The sequence below is a fragment of the Geotrypetes seraphini genome, chromosome 18, assembly GCF_902459505.1.
Source record: "Geotrypetes seraphini chromosome 18, aGeoSer1.1, whole genome shotgun sequence".
In the NCBI taxonomy this organism is placed as follows: domain Eukaryota; kingdom Metazoa; phylum Chordata; class Amphibia; order Gymnophiona; family Dermophiidae; genus Geotrypetes; species Geotrypetes seraphini.
The window spans coordinates 116,892-139,434 of NC_047101.1; the positions used below are offsets into that span (position 1 = coordinate 116,892).

General features: G+C 47.5%; 1 protein-coding gene across 2 annotated transcripts in view; it reads right to left on the reverse strand.

The window, feature by feature from the left end:
* The window catches only part of KDM3B (lysine demethylase 3B), a 266,148-nt gene that overhangs the window by 6,905 nt on the left and 236,700 nt on the right, over nt 1-22,543 (reverse strand). For both annotated transcript variants that reach the window (XM_033927119.1, XM_033927118.1), the window contains 2 exons: nt 7,862-8,038; nt 7,349-7,483 (listed from right to left, as the gene is read on the reverse strand). In XM_033927119.1, the coding sequence (XP_033783010.1) occupies nt 7,349-7,483; nt 7,862-8,038 (312 nt within the window). The remainder of the gene's footprint in view (nt 1-7,348; nt 7,484-7,861; nt 8,039-22,543) is intronic.

Sequence of the window (22,543 nt, forward strand, 5' to 3'; positions counted from 1 at the left end):
ATCCCTCCTGTCTCTTGTCCCGGCTGTCTAACTTTTTTTTTAAACCCCCTCCCGGTACGCACTTACCTGCCATTTTTAATCCCTGGTAGTGCAGTGGTGTACGGGGCAGGAGTGATCTTTCCGCACCTTGCCCTGTGCTGAGCCTCTCCATTCCTGTTCCTTTTTGGCAGCCCGACAGGGCCAAGCTCTTACTGCTTGGCCCCATGCTGCTCTCTGAATGGCTGCCGCCAGTTCTCGTCCCGTGAGAACTGGCGGCGGCCATTCAGAGAGTGAGGGGGGCAGGGACGGAAGAGTGCTGGATGCAGAGCCTGGCAGGGAGTGAGGGGATCTGGGTACACAGCCTGGTAAGGAAAGGAATATGGCTGGGTGCAGAGCCTGGCAGGGAGTGAGGGTGTCTGGGTACAGAGCCTAGTAAGGAAGGGAAGATGGCTGGATGCAGAGCCTGGCTGGGGAGGGCATGAGGGGGGGACATTGGGTGCAGATCCAGACAGGGCATGGCCCCCGTCATATATTTGAGTCAACCATTTTTCCTCCTTTTTGGGGGAAAAATGGGTGTCTCGGCTTATATTTGGATCGACTTATATTCAAGTATATATGGTAAGTACATGTTGGTTAAGTGCACGTTTTGGTTCTAAATCCACACCTGACCACCATGGTCCCGTTTTTTTTTTACATTAAAGTCAATAGACATAAACTCTGGATATTTGTAATTCTGATAAGCATACAATCCGCTTATGCGCACTGATGTCATAGGTCCAACCTCTATTCTTTCACGTTACATTCACTCCGATTAAATGGAATCACATTCTGACGTGGATGAGCCACATGCTTCGAAACTGAAGCATAGGCCTAGCCAGGTGTTCGAACTTTCGGAACTGCACCATGGCGTCGCGTGGACAAAAATCATTGTCTTTGGCTGAACGTGTTGATGTGTTAAAAAGACTTGATCAAAGGGAGAGTCAGGTCTCTATTGCAAAACATTAGTGTTTATCCTAGCCAGATTTCTCGGATTTACAAAAAAAAGCAAGTGATATTGAAAAACTGGCAAAACAACAGCAAGCATACCAGAAAACGGAAAAAAATTGGGAAGGCTGGAGACATTGAACCGGTGTTGCTGCGATGGTTTGCTGAAGCTAGAAGTCAACAACTGCCAATCCGTGGGCCTCTGCTGATGGAGAAAGCGGCACAGTTATCTAAAGAACTGGGCATAGAAGACTTCAAAGCGACAAACAGATGGTTAGAGAGGTGGAAAGTTCATAATGCCATAAAATTTAAGAAGCAGCATGGCCAAAAACAAGACCCAGATGAGTTTGGTGCAGAAAGATGGGTCATGGAAGTGTTGCCATCAGTCATTGGTGGATATGAACCATGTGATGTTTTCAACGCTGATGAGATGGGCCTGTACTGGCGTGCCATCCCTGACGGAACATTGGCTTTCAAACACAGTGAAGCTGTTAGCTTCAAGGTACCAAAGGAACGATTGACATTGCTGCTCAGTTGCAATATGGACAGTAGTGAAAAGCTCGAGCCACTGGTAATTGGGAAGAATCAAAATCCTCGGTGCTTCAAAAACATTAAACACCTGCTTGTTGAATATGAAAGTAACAAAAATGCATGGATAACAGCGACATTGTGGATTGAATGGTTACAGAAGCTTGACAATCTGATGAGAAGGTATAGGAGGCACATTGTAATGCTGTGTGATAACTGTGCAGCACACAGCAATGAGATAAGACTAATCAACATCAAACTCATGTTTCTGTCACCAAACACGACCGCTTTGATCCAGCCAATGGACCAAGGGATAATCGCAAACTTCAAATGTCATTACAGGTCACTCGCCCTACGATATGTGATGGCAGTGATTGATGCAAGAAGGGAATCCAGCCACTGAGCTGGCGAGAAACATGACGGTGCTTGACTCTCTTCATATGGTATGGGAGGCATGGAGTCGAGTCTCATCGTCAACGATTTCAAATTGCTATTGACGGGTAAGCTTCGTTCATGCATCTGATGAGACAACTGAAGCAGACACTTTGTCCATTGGGCTCCCAGTTGGTCTCTCATCACAAGAGCTTGAGCTGTATGTCGCCATTGACAATGATCTGCCCACATCATCTAACAGCACTAATTTTGATATCTGTACAGTCATAAAGGACAGTGAAGACAACCAAGAGTCTGATGATGACAGAGATACTGCTGCTGTCATCACGACTAATGAACCACCTCCCGAGATTGTATCTGGAGATAAATGGCTGTCACCACTATGGACAGTTTTACAGAATCAGTAGTCAGATACATAGCCTGAATCGTGCAATCTGCGTGCAGAAAACAATGACTGATTATTTCAGCAGAATGTTGGTTTAAAAAAGGTTTATTGCATTAGACCGAAAAATACTGTTTCTATAACTGTACCGTATTACATTGTATTTGGTGTGGTTTTTTTTAATTTTATATATTTTATTGACATTTGATGCAATTAAAAATATCCAGTTTATATATTCATATGTACAGTAATACATTAATTCATTATATAATTTATTTCTTAATAAATATTAAAAATATCAAAATACCTATAATAGCTACTATATCCCAACCTACCCACCCCAGTGGGAGGATGTGTGCAGGAGATTTATAAAATATAAAAGAAAATTTTTTTTTGAGATCTAAAGAAAAATCTATTCCTTTTGGGAATTAATCCAGATTTCATACGCACCCCAAATGGTATTATAATTATCTATCTGATTTCTCCTAAAGGCAGTCAATTTTGACATTTGTTGTATATATTGAACTTTATTCAAAAGTACTCGGGGCCCAGTAACTCTGGTTGTTTCCAAGCAGATGCCAGGACAAGTTGACCTGCTGCCATTATCAGATGTATCCATTTCTGATATTTCAAAGGCAGGGTAACTGGTCCTTTATTTGACAAGCAGCACTCCGTAGTCTTAGGAATCTTAATATCTAATACTTCTTCAATAAAAGAAATTATTTTATCCCAATAAATCTGTGTTTTATTACAATACCGCCAAATATGTTCAAAGGTGCCCCCCATTCTGCACATCTTCTCCAACATTTATCTAATCCTTTCCCATACATAGCACACTGTTGTATCGGTATATAATACCAGCGCACTGTGATTTTTCATGACTAACAAGTGGTTCTCTTATTAAGCACATACTCCATTTAAGCGCACGTTGTGACCGGTTCGAAGGGCCTGCACTTAAGCGGAGTCTACTGTATGCTAGGAATGATTAAGAAGGGGATCACGAACAGATCGGAAAAGGTTATCATGCCGCTGTACCGGGCCATGGTACGCCCCCACCTGGAATACTGCGTCCAGCACTGGTCGCTATACTTAAAGAAGGACACGGTATTACTCGAAAGGGTCCAGAGAAGAGTGACTAAAATGGTTAAGGGGCTGGAGGAGTTGCCGTACAGTGAGAGATTAGAGAAACTGGGCCTCTTCTCCCTTGAAAAAGGAGGCTGAGAGGGGACATGATTGAAACGTTCAAAATAATGAAGGGAATAGACTTAGGGCTCCTTTTACCAAGGTGTGCTAGGGTTTTTAGCATACGGTAACTGAAAATCTACCGCCTCCTAAAAAGGAGGCAGTAGTGGCTAGCGTGCTTGGGAATTTAATGCGTGCTATTGTGCACGTTAAGGCCCTAGCACACCTTTGTAAAAGGAGCCCTTAGTAGATAAAGACAGGTTGTTCATCCTCTCCAAGGTAGGAAGAACGAGAGGGCACTCTCTAAAGTTGAAAGGGGATAGATTCCATACAAACATAAGGAAGTTCTTCTTCACCCAGAGAGTGGTAGAAAATTGGAACGCTCTTCCAGAGGCTGTTATAGGGGAAAACACCCTCCAGGGATTCAGGACAAAGTTAGACAAGTTCCTGCTGAACTGGAATGTACGCAGGTAAGACTAGACTCAGTTAGGGCACTGGTCTTTGACCTAGGGGCCACTGCGGGAGCGGACTGCTGGGCACGAAGGACTACTGGTCTGACCCAGCAGTGGCAATTCTTATGTTTTTATGTATATTGATATTAAAAAATGCTTTGTAGCAATGAAGAACTTGAAATAAGCATAAATGTCTTAGCTCATAGAAGCCTTATGAGAATCCATGATAAATAAATCTTCTTAAATTAGGACAGATAATCCCCCCTTTTACAAAACCGTAGCATAGTTTTCAGTGCTGGCTGTGGCGGTAACAGCTCTGACACTCAAAGGTTTTGTAAAAGGGGGCGTGTATGTAATGTAATGTAATGTAATTTATTTCTTATATACCGCTACATCCGTTAGGTTCTAAGCGGTTTACAGAAAATATACATTAAGATTAGAAATAAGAAAGGTACTTGAAAAATTCCCTTACTGTCCCGAAGGCTCACAATCTAACTAAAGTACCTGGAGGGTAATAGAGAAGTGAAAAGTAGAGTTAGAGGAAAAATATTATATTTTCTTTAAAAAAAGTATTTATATACTATAGTATATATATATATATATATATAGTTTGAGTGAGGGACTAACAGAAGATAAAAAAATATTAAGACAGGATTGAAAACAGCTATTTAGGAAGGGTTTTGCTAATATGTCTTGAGTTTCTGAAAACTGGGGATTGCTAAATGCTTTCTGTATATATTATCATGGCTGCATTTGAAATTTTAGTCAAAGGAGTAATGAAAGAAAACAAAAAGAAGTGGTTAAATGAGAAATAAAAACAATTACAATTTATGGAGAGAAAAAATAATTTTGAACAGAGGTTTTTGACCAACAAAAGATATTAAAGCCCCAATAAGACACTAACCCCCTTCTTTACTAACACTGGCAGGGTGGCCGGCGCAGCAAATGCTCCGATGCCTACAGGAATTGAATGGGTGTCAGAGCACTTATTGTACGGCATTTGGCTACACGGGCTTTGTAAAAGGGGGCCAAAGTAATATTGTGTCTGAGGTGTTTTTTCCTGAAAAGGTATGACAGGATATAAATAAAGCTATTATTATTTTTTTTTTTAGTTTTCAATTTGTATACCTTGTTTAAATTGATTCACTTAGGCTCTTTTTTGGTTTGGTAGTATATTATGTGGTGCTTGAGAAGACTTCTATGAATCCAATGGACAGCTAGGATCACCAACAAAGATGTTCTTGATCCTATAAACCCAGAGTTATCCCTGGAAGGCAAGATTACCAGACAGAAACTGACCTATTTTGGACATGTGATGAGGGCAAATTCACTAGAAAAGGAGGTGCTACTCGGAATGGTCAATGGTGAAAGGAAGCAGGGGAGACCAAAGGCCTCAAGAATGACACGGGAATGAATATCAAGCAATTGAAAGAAGCCGTGGAAAACAGAGAAGCAATGGATAGTAGTAGTAGTAGATTATGTAATTTTGAGTACAAAATTTTCTTCTTGTTATTTTGTGGATTAATTTTTTCTTCATTTAAACATATCGTTATTGAGGGTATAGTCATACAAAAGTGTAACAAAATCATCATTTAGCTGAATAATTGTCATAAAAACTAACAATGATCTTTCTTTCTCTGTCTTTAACCAATCAACATCTGATTCATTTTACTAAGGTAAACTCTCCCTCCCATACCCTATCTCCCAAAAGTAAATAAGTTCTTTGTCAGTAAAAACAAACATAGCTACCTTCTCTGAACAAGAAAAAATCTAGTACTTGCCAGTCACAGATCAGAGTTCTTAGCAATTATGCTCTCTCACCTTATGGTACGATCTCAATGTATTGGGTCTCATTGCTGTCAATTTAGACAAAAGCTGTAAATAATCCATTTTATTTTGCATCCAGTGTATTTCAGACAGTATTCCATCAGTAAAGGACAACGTTTATGCCCCAGGTATATTAGATAGTTTGTGCCCAGCAAGACAGATAGGGAAATGCTTGTACTGTATGTTTTAAATGTGGTCGCATAACTACAAAAAGATGGTATACAAGTCCCTATCCCTTATGTGTAGTGTGAACCAGAGCAGACCCACTATTTGCCAATAGGGTTTTGTAATAGGGCACAACAACCAAATATAGCGAAAATCATCTTTAAGACCACACTGATGCCTGTTCCATAAATCCTATAATATTGATATGGTGTCTAATACCATCTATAGTACATTTTATATCCAATTGGTTGATACTGTCAATTGAAATAAGCGCTTGTAAATAAGTCTCCCAGTGTATCATGCCTCCATTAGGAGGGCTAATTTAAAATGCTGGTTAAGACAAAAACATTGGATTTTTGCTTTACAAACTACGTCCTTCTGGTTTGAACGCAATGATAGAATGTCTGTTCTTTTTGTGAATATTTACCCATGAAGTGAAGAAGATCCTGACATTTTGAAGAAACTGACTTTCAGAGTAAGACTGCACATTTTTTTTGTTTCTTTGTTCTGTCTTGTGTTTTGTAAGCAGAGCCTTGTACTGAAGAACAGGAGGACTATGTTAGCTGCCTTCTGTGCTAAAGTCTGTCCTGTTCTGTTTGTGTCTTTAAGAAGAGAAAGCTGTTGCATTTTGGATTGGCAGGTGCTGATAATCACATTAACTATACCATTTACAAGCGTATCAGTGAAGGAAGCTGTCTTTTTCTATGTGCCTGGATCAGTGAATAAGACGACCTTGAGAATATGTGCTATTTTCAAAGAATGGACTAATTTGTATCTCCATTAAGTTTAACTTTTTATTCCTTGATTTAAGCATGAACTATGAAGAGCTAGGACATCACTATCGTAAGGTGGTGTTCAAATATGGCTGCGGAGAAAAGAGAGCCTAGTTCTTTCTGTGTTTTGAGCCATTTGGTGCAATCTTATAGTGAGGGTGAATAATTTTGTGTTAGGCAAAGACTGCTGATAGAGAATTAATAAAACTGGAGGCAAAACAGGACTGCTGTTGGGCTTTTTTGTGAATGTGAGATGAAGAATACAGCTGGACTTTTTTTTTCTCAACTGTTATGGTTGTAAGCTGTGAATGATATGGGACTGTATCTATGGAAACTACTACTTGCAATTTTTTTGAAGACTGCAATAGTGTGGTATACTTAAAGAGGAATCTTTTTGACCAATGATAGGAGAAGCTCCTTTATAAAAAATATATTCTGTCTCATGAAGTTGGGACTTGTTGGAGCAAGATATCTGAGGTCTTTTTTCTCCACTATTTGAAATTAGTGCAGTCTCTATTTTATATAATTGCTAATGTGCTTAGCCTGTTTTCTGTTTTTGGCTTTGCTAGTAAAGTTACAGTATATAGTTTATCCCTCTTTATAACTTTAGTGTACATACTAGGTTTATCATTGGTGTTATAACAGTGAACACTAAGCCTTCAGATGACACTGGATTTCATTACCTGCAGTTTATCTTCATGGTTTGTGTGAGTATTTGATAGATGTCTAAACTCTTGGGTCAAACGGAAGCAATGTTTTACATGCTCTGGTGACACAAAATCTTCAGCTACTTTTATACAGCTGTACAGATTATGTACCTTAAAACAATAAAACAAAAATTAGAAATATGTATGTAGTACAGTACTCCAAATTCAAGAAACAAATCCTTTACATTCTATTCAGTGCTAAAACTACCCAATCCCCCCCCTCAAAAAAAGCCCCTCTCTGCACATGCATTTTTGTTCAATTTCTTTTAATCGCTAAAAACAGACACGTGTAGAAGAAATGAACAAGATTCTGAGAATACCAAGTTTTCAGGTTTATTTCTTATTTGATACACTGCCCATCGGCACAGCCATCTGAGTGGTTCACAGGGGATCACAATCTAATCGGCTACTTTTAAATATTTTACTTTCCTTTCATCATCTGGACTGACAAATACTGAAGAGACCACAGAATGCATTTTAACAACTCACCTGATGAGGGGCTCCTGCTGGAATAAAAACAGCATCTCCTAAGAATTGCACAATGGCCCAGCCCTGAACTCCATATTCTTCATACAAACGCTTGCGTAAGATCTGATCAAGGTACCAGCTTTGGTCATGAATTGGATCATGGTCTGGAGGGTTCTCTTGTCCCTGCTCTTCTCCAACCTAAATAAAACAAAAAAAGGTTTATACCACAGTCCCTAAAATACCAATCTACAATTGTGCCACATCACCAAGTCTGTTTGGTAAATCAATCAAGATGTTAGGCTTAACTTTAAAAAAATAAATGTTGTATTGTGGTTGGCTTTCTTTGCCTTACACAGAATTTGAGTGGTAAAGCTTCTTGTGCCCCTCTCTCTCATATGGAGATGTTGATCTTATCTTTGGTTATTTTATATTCTAGCCTATCTCTTAAGTATCTTCAACTTGTACAATCAACTGCAGTGGAACTTGTTCATGGTGCCTGCAAATTTTATCATATGAGCCTGACTAGATATATTCCATGTATTAAAAAAGGAAGGAAGGAAGACTAAACGGCAGCCAGCATGGTTAACAAATGAGGTGAAGGAAGCTATTAGAACTAAAAAAACAGAATCCTTCAGAAAGTGGAAGAAGGATCCGACTGAAAATAATTGTAAACACAAGGAATGTCAAGTCAAATGCAAGGCACTAATAAGGAAGGTAAAGAAAGATCTTGAAAAGAAGATTGCGCTGGAAGCAAAAACACAGTAAAAACTTTTTTAGGTATATTAAAAACAAGAAGCTGGGAAGAAAATCAGTTGTCCCGCTAGATGACCAAGGGATAAAAGGAGCTCTCTGGGAAGACAAAGCCATAGCGGAGAGATTAAATGAATTCTTTGCCTCAGTCTTCACCGAGGAAGATGTGGGGGAGTTACCAGTGTCAGAAAATGTATTCAATTCTGATGAAACAGAGAAACTCATGCAAATCTATAACACTGGATGATGTAATAGGTCAATTTGACAAATTGAGCAGTAGCAAATCGCCTGGACCGGATGGTATACAGTACATCCCAGAGTGCTGATAGAATTGAAACATGAACTTGCAGAGCTATTGCAATTTGTAATTTTTCTTTAAAAACTAGCATAGGACCAGAAGACTGGAGGGTGGCTAACGTGATGCTGATGATTTTTAAAAAGGGTTCCAAATGGTGCCGTTGGTTTTCACAAGAATCGGGGGAGCAGACGGCACCATTCAAGCAGTGGCGCGGGACCAGGCAGGCGCACTCGGGGCTTGCAACTGCCTTTCACTTCCGGGGCAGATGGGAGAGGCTGCCGATGCAGTGCTGGACCGAACTGATGGCACCATTTTGGCGGTGGTGCGGGACCAGGCAGGTACGCTCGAGGCTCAAATCTGCCTCTCACTGCCACGACAGATGGAGACTCCAGGCGGCCGTCCAGCAGGGGAGGCTACCGATGCAGCGCTGGACCGCCAGGATTGCATAAAGGTACCGGGGGAGAGTTTTGCAGAAAGGTACCGGGGGCGGGGGGGGGGGGGTGTTTCCTGCAGAAAGGTACCGGGGAAGGGGGCCCTCCTGCCGGAATTAAATTAATCAGGAGGCTTTCCAGCCCTGCAGAAAGACACCGGGGAAGGGGGCCCTCCTGCTGGAATTGCGGTAAATTAATCACTAATTTAACTTTACAACAAATGTACAGCTGAGGCAAGAGGCCTTGTGCTAGACATGTGAATTTTTTTTTTTTAAATTAAAGAAGAGGAAATAAAAATGTAAAGGTATTAGAGATGTCAATAAATAGGAATACTCCACTTGTTAATCTAAGAGCACTATCTCAACAGAAGAAAAAGCCTCAGGTATTATCATGGCAGAGCATGAATGCTCAAGCCTCCTCCACCCACATCATTGGCAAAAAACTTCCGGAGAGAAAGCACAGTTACTTACCGTAACAGGTGTTATCCAGGGACAGCAGGCAGATATTCTTGACTGATGGGTGACGGCACCGACGGAGCCCCGGTACGGACAATTTTAGAGTGATTGCACTCTAAGAACTTAGAAAGTTCTAGCTAGGCCGCACCGCGCGTGCGCCTTCCCGCCCGACAGAGGCGCGCGGTCCCCAGTTAAGATAAGCCAGCTAAGAAGCCAACCCGGGGAGGTGGGAGGGACGCAAGAATATCTGCCTGCTGTCCCTGGATAACACCTGTTACGGTAAGTAACTGTGCTTTATCCCAGGACAAGCAGGCAGCATATTCTTGACTGATGGGTGACCTCCAAGCTAACAAAAAAGAGGGATGGAGGGAAGGTTGGCCATTAAGAAAACAAATTTTGTAAAACAGATTGGCCGAAGTGTCCATCCCGTCTGGAGAATGCATCCAGACAATAGTGAGATGTGAAAGTATGAACTGAGGACCAAGTAGCAGCCTTGCAGATTTCCTCAATAGGAGTGGAACGGAGGAAAGCTACAGATGCTGCCATAGCTCTAACTTTGTGGCCCATGACAGAACCTTCCAGTGTCAGGCCCGACTGAGCATAACAGAATGAAACGCAAGCAGCAAGCCAATTGGATAGGGTGCGTTTAGATACAGGATGACCCAACTTGTTAGGATCAAAAGACAAAACAGTTGAGGAGATGATCTGTGAGGTTTAGTGCGTTCGAGATAGTAAGCCAAAGCACGTTTACAGTCCAAGGTATGCAAAGCCTGTTCACCTGGATGAGAATGAGGCTTTGGAAAAAATACAGGTAGGACAATGGACTGATTAAGATGAAAGTCAGACACAACCTTAGGGAGAAATTTAGGGTGTGTACGTAGAACCACCTTATCATGGTGAAAAACCGTGAAAGGTGGATCGGCCACTAGTGCATGCAACTCACTGACCCTCCTGGCAGAAGTGAGAGCTATCAGGAAGACCACTTTCCAAGAGAGAAATTTGAAATGTGCTGTGGCCAAAGGTTCAAAAGGAGGCTTCATTAAAGCGGAAAGAACCACATTGAGATCCCAAACCACAGGAGGGGGCTTGAGAGGTGGTTTTACATTGAAAAGGCCCCTCATGAATCTAGAAACCAGAGGTTGAGCCGAGAGGGGTTTTCCATGAACTGGCTCATGAAATGCAGCAATGGCACTAAGATGAACTCTGATAGAAGTAGATTTAAGGCCAGAGTCAGACAAGGAAAGAAGATAGTCCAACACCAGTCCCACTGCCAGAGACATGGGATTATGGTGATGTAAGAGGCACCAGGAAGAAAACCGAGACCATTTCTGTTGATAACACTGAAGAGTGGCCGGTTTTCTGGAAGCATCAATGATAGAACGGACAGGCTGAGAAAGGAGTGAATGAGCCGAAGTCAGCCCGAGAGAAACCAAGCTATCAGGTGCAGAGACTGTAAGTTGGGATGCAATAGGGAATGTTGATGCTGAGTAAGCAGAGAAGGAAACAGTGGAAGAGGTATGGGTTCCCTGCAACTGAGTTGAAGTAGAAGGGAGAACCAATGTTGCCTGGGCCACCTCGGAGCAATCAGAATCATGGAGGCTCGTTCCCTCTTGAGCTTGAACAAGGTTCTTAACATGAGAGGCAGAGGAGGGAAAGCATACAGGAACAGATTGGACCAGTCGAGGAGAAATGCATCCGCTGCCAGACGGTTAGGAGAGTAGAGTCTGGAGCAGAATAGGGGCAGCTGGGGATTGTGAGGAGCTGCAAAGAGGTCTATCTGAGGAGTGCCCCATTGAGCGAAGATAGACTGTAGAGTGAAAGGATCGAGTGTCCACTCGTGAGGCTGGAGAATTCTGCTGAGCTTGTAGATAGCTTTCAGAAATAGATGGTGATTTATGGCCCAAGTCCAGATCTTCTGGGCTTCCTGGCACAAGAGGCGAGAGCCCGTCCCACCCTGCTTGTTGATGTAGTACATCGCAACTTGATTGTCTGTGCACAGAAGGAGAACTTGAGGAAAGAGAAGATGTTGGAAGGCCTTGAGGGCATAAAACATCGCTCTGAGTTCCAGGAAATTGATGTGATGCTTCTTTTCCTGGGCTGTCCAAAGGCCTTGAGTTTGGAACTCGTTCAAATGAGCTCCCCAGGCATAAGGGGAGGCGTCGGTGGTGATGACTAGTTGATGAGGAGGTAGATGGAGCAGAAGACCTCTGGAGAGATTTGAGGATATCAACCACCATTGTAGAGACTGACGAAGAGATGATGTGACAGATATGTGACGTGAGCAAGGATCCATCGCTTGGGACCACTGGGTAGCTAGGGTCCATTGAGGAGTGCGCAGGTGAAGACGTGCGAAGGGTGTGACATGAACTGTGGAGGCCATGTGACCCAAGAGTATCATCATTTGCTTGGCAGAGATGGAAAGTTGTAGAAGCACCTGCTGACACAGATATTGAAGCTTTTGAAGACGGTTGGATGGCAGGAACGCTCTCATGAGGACTGTGTCCAAGACAGCTCCGATGAATTGAAGTCTCTGAGTGGGGATGAGATGAGATTTGGGTAGATTGATCTCGAACCCCAAAAGTTGAAGAAACCTGATGGTTTGGTTGGTGGCCAGGAGAACAGTCTGAGATGAATTGGCCTTGATTAACCAGTCGTCCAGGTAAGGAAAGACCTGAAGGTGGTGAGATCGTAGAAAGGCAGCCACCACAATCAGACATTTGGTGAACACTCTTGGAGAGGAGGCAAGACCGAAGGGCAGCACCTTGTATTGGTAATGACAACGATTGATCATGAAGCGTAGGTACTGTCTGGAGGCCAGATTGACTGGTATATGAGTGTATGCTTCTTTGAGATCGAGGGAACATAGCCAGTCGCCTTGATTGAGAAGAGGGTAAAGAGTGGCCAGAGAAAGCATTTTGAATTTCTCCTTGACCAAGCATTTGTTTAGATCGCGAAGATCTAGAATGGGTCTTAGATCTCCTGTCTTTTTGGGGACTAGAAAATAACGGGAGTAGAATCCCTGGCCTCTCTGATCTAGAGGTACTTCCTCTATAGCGTTCAGAAGGAGGAGGGATTGAATCTCTTGAAGAAGGAGGGAAGACCGAGGAGTGTTGAAAGCAGACTCTCTTGGCAGACTTTGGGCAGGAGGTGACTGAAAGTTGAGAGAGTAGCCGTGGCGGATGATGTTGAGGACCCACAGGTCCGAGGTGATGATTTCCCAACGGCTTATGAAATGTATAAGGCGTCCTCCTATAGGCTGTGTAAGATGAGTAGAAGGAGGATTGGCTATGTCCAGGAGAACCAAGTCAAAAGGGTTGAGTAGGTTTTTGTGAAGGAGGAGGTTTCACCTGCTGCTGTTGCTGAGCCTGTCTAGCAGCTGGTCTTTGTTGTCTCTGATGTCTAGGCTGTTGTGTAGTCTGTGGCAGAGGACGAGCCACAAATCTTCGTTGGTAGGCCGAGTGCTGACGAAAAGGCTTGGTAGGTGGAGTTGCTTTCTTAGTTTTAAGAAGAGTGTCCCACCGAGTTTCATGAGCCGAGAGCTTTTGAGTAGTGGAATCCATGGAATCTCCAAACAGCTCATCCCCCAAACAAGGTGCGTTGGCTAGCCGGTCCTGATGATTGACATCGAGTTCGGAAACTCGAAGCCAGGCTAGCCGTCGCATGGCTACTGACATAGCTGTGGCTCTGGAGGTCAGTTCAAAAGTGTCATAAATTGATCTGACCATGAACTTACGAAGCTGCAAAAGAGAGGAACAAGTTTGGTGAAAAACAGATTTCTTCCGGTCAGGGAGATATTTCTCGAAAAGAGCCAGATTCTGTATAAGCTGCTTTAGATAGAATGAGAAATGGAATGCGTAATTTCCTGACCGGTTGGCCAACATCGCATTCTGATACAGCCTTTTTCCAAACTTGTCCATGGATTTACCCTCTCTGCCAGGAGGGACTGAGGCGTATACACTAGCCCCCTTAGACTTTTTGAGTGTGGACTCAACTAAAAGAGACTCATGAGGTAGTTGGGGCTTGTCAAACCCAGGAATGGGAATGACTTTATACAAAGAGTCCAATTTGCGGGGAGCTCCAGGTACAGTTAAAGGGGATTCTAAATTTTTATAAAAGGTCTCTCTCAAGATATCATGGAGAGATAACTTAAGATATTCATTTGGAGGCTGGTCAAAATCCAATGCATCTAGAAAAGCTTTGGATTTCTTTGACTCAGCCTCCAAGGGGATGGAGAGAGAATCACACATTTCCTTCAAAAAGGAAGAAAAAGAGGACACATCTGGTCTAGAGGAAGGTCCCAAAGCAGAAGGGTCCTCGTCACCAGAGGAGCATTCCCCTTCAGAAAGGAGAGGATCTTCTGAATCACCCCACAAATCAGGATCTCGAACTTGAAAACTCCGGTCCCGAGATTCTGGTGTGGAGGGTTCTAGGTGACGAGATTTGCGAAGCGATTTCCCTGACCTGATCGACTCGGTACCGGGAGATGTCACTGGATGCACCGGAGCCGAAGTCTGTACAGCCTGATGGTGAGCTTTCGGCTCCGGTGCAAGAACCGGCATGGAGACTGAGGAAGCAGATTGTACCGGTACCAACAAAGTGGAAGCGGATAAAATAGGGCGTTCCACTGTTGGTACCGGTGGCTCAGACCGGACCGGGACCGGAAGGCTCGGTGCCAAGAGTGAAGGAAGAAGGTGTTGCAACTGTTCTTTAAGCTGCACTTGCAGAACAGCAGCTATGCGTTCTTCGAGTGAGGGCACCGGTACCGCCTTTTTCTTCTGCGGTACCTGCGGTGCTGCTCTACGCCCCGAGGATGAGGAACCCGATGTCGAGGGGCTCACCTCTATTGGGGCGGAGCGCTTCCGTGGGCGCCTCGAGGTCGGCAGGATTGGGCTCGCTGCCACCGAGACCAGAGGACGCTCCAACGGGGAAGGCTTCTTAGCCGGCTTACCTGAAGGAGTCGACGCCGACGCGGTATCGCGTGGCGTCGATGAGGTGGGTGCCGACTGCGCCGGAGCCGATGTCGGTGTCGTAGAGTCAGACATTTCGGCACCAAAAAGCAATCTCTGTTGGATTTGACGATTTTTCAGAGTTCGCTTTTTTAAAGTCGCACAGCGGGTGCAGGTAGACGCTCGATGGTCGGGACCAAGACACTGTAGACACCAATTATGTGGGTCGGTGAGTGAAATTGGTCGTGCACACCACTGGCACTTCTTGAACCCGGGTTGAGGGGGCATGAATGTAAAAACGGCTTCAGCCAAATCGAAGGCCGAGGCCTCGATGGTGGCAAAAGGCCCCGCCGGGGCGAATTCGAAAAAAGAAGAAAAAAACAAATGGTTTTTTTTTTTTTTTTTTTAAAGAAAAGAAAATAAAGAAAAAAGGAAGGAAAGGAGAAATTAGGTTCTTACCTGCTAATTTACTTTCTTTTAGCTTCTCCAGACCAGTAGAGGTTAACTTTACGATTGGGTATATATCTAATCATGACCAGCAGGTGGAGACTGAAAACAAAACTTTGGGACAGTATATCCTAGCCCCTCCTCTCTATTTCCCTCAGTCTGCCGAATAGCCAAGCAGAACCAAGAACTGGAAACAACAGAGAGAAAAAACAATACTCCGAAAGGAGTAACCAATAACATACCCAAAAAATGCTGTTGGAAAATGCAGAGGAGAAATTCCCGAAGGAAGAAGGTCCCCACAGCTCGCCAGCTAAGCCAGCCGAGCCACAGCCGCTGTTCTTCAATTCTCCCCGGCCCTAGAAAAATACTAGAACCCGCAGCAAAAACCAAAAAACTGCCCGCGCAACAGCCCCAACAACAACAACAACAGACAGGGTGGGGACCTCTACTGGTCTGGAGAAGCTAAAAGAAAGTAAATTAGCAGGTAAGAACCTAATTTCTCCTTCTTTAGCACTCTCCAGACCAGTAGAGGTTAACTTTACGATTGGGACGTACCAAAGCAGTCCCTCTCACGGGCGGGACCCCCGAAGGGCCGATACCAGAACACGCTCACCGAACACCGCGTCCCGACGCGCCTGCACATCAACCCGATAATGCCGAACAAATGAATGCAAGGAGGACCAAACCGCAGCCTTACAAATATCCACCGGAGGCACGAGCGACGACTCAGCCCAAGAAGCCGCCTGACCCCTAGTGGAATGAGCCTTGAGAAACTCCGGAACCGGCTTCTGACTCAGAAGATAAGCGGAAGCGATCGTCTCCTTGATCCAGCGCGCAATAGTAGCCTTAGAAGCGCCAGCCCCCCGACGAGGACCCGCCAGAAGCACAAAGAGATGATCGGAGCTCCGAAAATCCCGGGTCCGCTGCACATAAGCATGGAGGACCCGACCGACATCCAACTTGCGCAGCTGTCGTTGCTCAGAAGAACCCTCCCGACTACCCAAGACCGGGAGGACCACCGATTGATTGACATGAAAAGGAGAAACTACCTTCGGCAGAAAGGAAGGAACAGGCCGCAAAACAACCCGCTCCTTTGAAAACTCCAGGAAGGGAGCCCTACAAGAGAAAGCCTGTAGCTCCGACACCCGTCTAGCGGAAGTAATGGCCACCAAAAAGACCGACTTCAGCGTAAGGTCCTTCAACGAACAGCCATCCAACGGCTCGAAAGGAGGGCGCACTAGAACAGAGAGAACCAGATTGAGATCCCAAGAGGGAATCGAGGGCCTTATGGGAGGCCTGAGCAACTTGGCCGCCCTAAGAAAGCGAATCACATCAGGAATGGCTGACAAACGCTGACCTGTCACCAGCCCCCGAAAAGCCGACAGGGCCGCCAGATGAACCCGAAGAGAAGACCAGGCCAGGCCCCTATCCAGGCCATCCTGCAAAAACTCTAGAATGTTAGGCAGAGAAGCGCGAAAGGAGACCACTCCCCGCGCTCGGCACCATTCCTCAAACAGACGCCAAACCCGTACATAAGCCCGAGAGGTAGAAAGCCTCCGGGACCCCAAAAGTGTAGAGATCACCTTGTCGGAATATCCCTTCTTACTCAGGCGGCCCCTTTCAAGAGCCAAGCCGTAAGACAAAAGGGAGACGGGTCGAACATGGGAATGGGACCCTGCGTCAGAAGATCGCACTCGAGAGGCAGAGGAAGAGGATCCGCCACCAGATGCCTCACCAGATCCGCATACCACGGACGACGAGGCCAATCCGGAGCCACCAAGACCACCAGCCCCGGATGGCGAACAATGCGAAGCAGTACTCTGCCTACTAATGGCCAAGGAGGGAACACATACAACAGCCCCTCCGTTGGCCACGGTTGGACCAGAGCATCCAGACCCTCGGCCAGACCGTCCCTGCGACGACTGAAGAAGCGGGGTACTTTGGCGTTGCCACTTGTAGCCATCAGATCCATCAGGGGCTGCCCCCAAGCACGCACTAACAACTGAAACGCCTCGGCGCCGAGACACCACTCTCCCGGATCCAAGAAGTGACGACTGAGGAAGTCCGCCTGAACGTTTTCTACCCCGGCAATGTGAGAGGCCGAGAGGTCCAGAAGATGCGACTCCGCCCAAACCATGAGCCGAGCCGCCTCCTGCGCCACCAGAGTGCTCTTGGTGCCCCCCTGACGATTGACATAAGCCACCGCCGTGGCATTGTCCGACAGGACTCTGACCGACTTGCCCAACAAAAGGGAGTGGAAAGCCAACAGCGCCAGCCGGACCGCCCTGGTCTCCAACACGTTGATCGACCAGGAGGCCTCCTCCGTGGACCAGGTTCCCTGAGCAGAGTGACCCAGACACTGGGCCCCCCAACCCAGGAGACTCGCATCCGTAAGGAGCACCGTCCACTGCGGAAGATCCAGACCCACCCCCTGAACTAGGTGAGGGGTCCGGAGCCACCAACGCAGACTGCAGCGCGCCAAGCCTCGCAGGGGAACCGGAACATCCATCCCGTGCCTCTGGGGAGACCACCTCCGGAGCAGAGCATACTGAAGAGGACGCATGTGGGCCCGCGCCCACCTCACCACGTCCAGGGACGCCGCCATCGACCCCAGGACCTGGAGGAAATCTCGCGCCCGAGGACACCGGGACGCCAAAAGCAGGCGAATCTGAGACTGCAATTTGCTCACCCGGGCCTCTGGGAGGAAGACCTTCCCCAAGGAGGTGTCGAACAGCACCCCGAGGTACTCCAGACGCTGAGCCGGAACCAACCGACTCTTGGAAAGGTTGACCACCCAGCCCAGCGACCGGAGAAACTCCACCACCCGAGCCGTAACCCGGTAGCTTTCCTGCAACGACTTGGCCCGAATTAACCAGTCGTCCAGATAGGGGTGTACCAGAATGCCCTCCGACCGCAAGGCTGCCGCGACGACCACCATCACCTTGGTGAACGTCCGGGGAGCCGTGGCCAGCCCAAAGGGAAGCGCACAGAACTGATAGTGCCGACCCAAGATCGCAAAGCGCAGGAAACGCTGATGAGAGGTCCGAATAGGAACATGCAAGTAGGCCTCCGTCAGATCGAGAGAAGTGAGAAACTCCCCCGGCTGAACCGCCAGAATGACCGACCGCAGCGTTTCCATACGGAAAGAGGGAACCTTGAGAGCCCTGTTGACCCCTTTCAAATCGAGGATGGGCCGAAAAGTCCCCTCCTTCTTGGGCACCACAAAGTAAATGGAGTACCTGCCCGTGCCCCACTCCGGGGGGGGCACCGGAACTACTGCCCTGAGATCTAGCAAGCGCTGAAGGGTCTGGCGAAAAGCCTGCTTCTTCCCCGGAGTCTGACACGGAGAAGCGAGGAAAAAATCCGGCAGAGAGCGGGCGAACTCCAGGGCATAACCGTCCCGCACCACCTCCAGGACCCACTGATCGGACGTGATCTCGGCCCATTTGGGAAAAAAGTCGCGCAGCCGGGCCCCCACCGGAACCAAGGGGGGCGCCGGCAAGGCGTCATTGTGCAGGACGGGAAGCGGGGGAACCGGCGGAGGGGTTCCCTGCCCCCCGACGGGCCCCCCGAAAGGGCTGCATGCGCTGGAAGAACCGACCCCGGGAAAACCCCGGAGACTGGAAAGAAGCAGCCCCACGCCCAGGGCGATACTTGCGAAATTCCCGCAAACGCCCCCGGGCCGCACCCCCCCGAGACGCCGGGCGGGCACGGTCCTCCGGCAAACGGGGAACTTTCGAGTCCGACAGAGTCTGAATTAACTTATCCAAGTCCTCTCCAAATAAAAACGACCCCCGAAAGGGAAATTTAGTAAGCTTAGCTTTGGACGCAGCATCCGCCGCCCAAGCGCGCAGCCACAACACACGCCTTGCGGCCACGCCAAAAGCCATGGACTTAGCCGAGATCCGCACCAAGTCATACAGAGCATCCGAGAGGAATGAGGCAGCCATCTCAATCTTTGCTACCTCCTGATCCACCAGAGACCAGTCGTCAGACTCTCGATCCAAGACCCGCTCCGCCCACCGAAACACGGCGCGAGCGACCAGTCCCCCACAAATAGCCGCCTGGACCCCAAAAGCAGAGACTTGAAAATTTTGCTTAAGGATGTTCTCCAATTTGCGCTCCTCAGAGTCCCGCAAGGCAGAACCGCCCTCAACAGGCACGGTATGCCGCTTGGAAATAGCCGAGACCACCGCATCCACGACTGGCGAAGCTAACGTAGCCCGATCCCCTTCAGGAATGGGATACAGGCGAGCCATGCTGCGCGCCAGCCGAAACGGCGTCTCCGGCGTTTTCCACTGCTCAAGAATAATATCCCGAATATCCTGATGCATAGGAAAAGAGCGGGAAACGGAACGGATCCCTCGTAACAGAGGGTCCCCCACACGCGGAGTCTCCGGCGGCGCGTCCTCAAAACGCAAAGCCGAAGAAACCTGTTGAATAAGGTCAGGCAGCTCATCTCTCTGAAAAAGGCGCACCACGGACGCCTCGTCACTGGAGAACGGGAAACCCGACAACCCGCCGCCAGCTTCCGTCCCCTCCAGAGGGTCCTGGAATTCCTCAGAAGGGTCCAGGTCCTCCTCCATACCGACACGTTCCTCCGACCACAAATCCTCGTCCCACGACACCCGCGGACGCTTGGACAAGAGAGGCGGCGGAGGGGACGTCACGTCAGACGAGAGAGGCAAAGCCGCAGGGAGCGCGGAGGAAACCCCACCCCCCGAGACCCCCTGGGCGCAACCGGGACCCCCAGCCGCCTGAAAATAGGCTTTGCATAATGAAAAGAAAAAATCAGGGGAAAAACCCCCCGAGGGTCCCAAGGGACTCCCTGCCACAGCAGGGGACCCAGCAGAAACCTGCCCCTGCTTAGACAAAACAGGGGGAAGGTCACCTGAGGTGGAAGACAAAATGGAGGGGCCAGACAGAGAAGATGGCGTCTTTCCCGCCAAAACAGCTCCCTCCACAGCCTGAAGCGGCTGAGAGACCTGAATAGTCTCAGCCGCTAAAACAGGCAAGCCGGCATCAGCTGTCAAAATATCAGCTGAGAGGGAATCCTCTAAAACCCGACCGTCGGCGGCTCGGGGAATCCCTCCGTGGGCGGACGGAGAAGACCGGGCTTCTCCACCGTTCCCTGCCGACTCGCGAGGCACCATCGGCGGGGAGCTCTGGGCGCCTGCAGCCGCTGCCGACGGAGCTCCTCCACCGCACCGGCCTGAACACCGCTTGCACAGGCCGGCCGCGAGTGCCTCGCGTCTGGAGCACAATGAGCACTTTTTCCCTTTAGAAGTGCTCATTGCTCCATACGCGACCTAGCTGTAAAAAAGTGCCGGTTAGTTGAAAAAATACAGTAAAATACAGTTTTCTTAAAGGGATACAACCCTCCAGACCAGCACTACCTCAGGATTTTTTTTTTTTTTTTTTTTTACAGAACAGACTCCACAGGCTCTCGAAGCAATATGCCTTGCTTGATTTAGGGGGCAAGGCTTACTGCTGAGGCTCCTCTAAAAAAATATGGGGAGGTGGAGGAAGTGGGGGGAGGGACCCCGCTCGTGACCCGCCGGGTTTGACACCCCCGAGGTCGGACGAACCCCCAAACAGAGTCCGTCCAAGCTCCGTCCGGCTAAAAACAGGGACAATAAACCTCTAAACAAATTCCAACAGCCCTACCAAGGGAGATGGGTACAGATCACTCAACACCTGCTGGAGACTGAAAGAAGACTGAGGGAAATAGAGAGGAGGGGCTAGGATATACTGTCCCAAAGTTTTGTTTTCAGTCTCCACCTGCTGGTCATGATTAGATATATACCCAATCGTAAAGTTAACCTCTACTGGTCTGGAGAGTGCTAAAGAACAATATTTCCTTCACGAGTTTACGCGAGCGGGAAGAATCAAAAAGATTTTCTCACAACGGCTGTTGAGAGAAACGCGTCTTCTTAGCTCCGCGGAAACTAAGAAACTGGGGACCGCGCGCCTCTGTCAGGCGGGAAGGCACTCACGCGTGCGCGGTGCGGCCTACCAGAACTTTCCAAGTTCTTAGAGTGTAATCACTCTAAAATTGTCCGTACCGGGGCTCCGTCGGTGCCGTCACCCATCAGTCAAGAATATGCTGCCTGCTTGTCCTGGGATAAAGGCCGCTACTACAATCAGGCACTTGGTGAATACCCTGGGAGAGGAGGCCAGACCGAAGGGTAGCACCTTGTACTGATAATGGGTTTGATTGATGAGAAAGCGTAGATATTGCCTGGACGTCAGATGGATAGGAATATGTGTGTAAGCCTCTTTTAGATCGAGGGAGCATAGCCAGTCGCCCTGAGAGATGAGAGGGTGGCAAGAGAGAGCATTTTGAACTTCTCCTTGACCAGGCATTTGTTGAGATCTCTGAGATCTAATATAGGTCTGAGGTCTCCGGTCTTTTTGGGAACTAGAAAGTACCGGGAGTAAAATCCCTGACCTCTCTGATCCTGAGGAACTTCTTCGATGGCATTGAGAAGAAGGAGGGATTGAACCTCTTGAGCTAGAAGGAGGGACTGAGACTTGTTGGAAGCAGACTCTTTTGGCAGGCCTAACGGCGGAGGAGTCTGAAAATTGAGGGAGTAGCCGTGGGCTATGATAGAGAGCACCCACTGGTCGGTGGTGATCACTTCCCATCGAGTTAGAAAAATATTTAGTCGACCTCCTATAGGTTGCGGAAGAGGACATGAGGGAGGAAGACTGGCAATGCCCTGGAGAAGCGAGTCAAAAGGGCTGAGTCGGTTTAGGCTGAGCAACAGGCTTCATGGCAGGCGGCTGTTGTTGGCGAGCCTGTTGTTGTTGCTGCCTTTGCCTCCGAGGCTGAGGAGGATGAGGCTGAATCGGCCGAGCAGAAAAACGCCTCTGATAGGACGTCTGCTGCCTGAAAGGACGAGGAGGAGGAGGTTTCTTCTTGTTTTTCAATAAAGTATCCCACCTCGTCTCATGAGCAGAAAGCTTCTGAGTGGTGGTATCCAGAGATTCACCAAACAGCTCATCACCCAGGCATGGAGCATTGGCAAGGCAGTCCTGGTGGTTCACATCAAGGTCTGAGACGCGAAGCCACGCCAATCGTCTCATCGCTACAGCCATAGCAGTAGCTCGAGAGGTCAGTTCAAAAGTGTCATAGATGGAACGGACCATAAACTTCCTGATTTGCAAGAGACTGGCAGTGCATTGTTGAAAAGCAGAAAGCTTGCGGTCAGGAATATATTTCTGAAAAGTGGCCATCTGCTGGATAAGATGTTTCAGGTAAAAGGAAAAGTGAAACGCATAGTTACCTGAACGGTTGGCCAACATAGCATTTTGGTAAAGTCATTTACCAAATTTATCCATGGCCTTGCCTTCTCTGCCAGGAGGGACAGAGG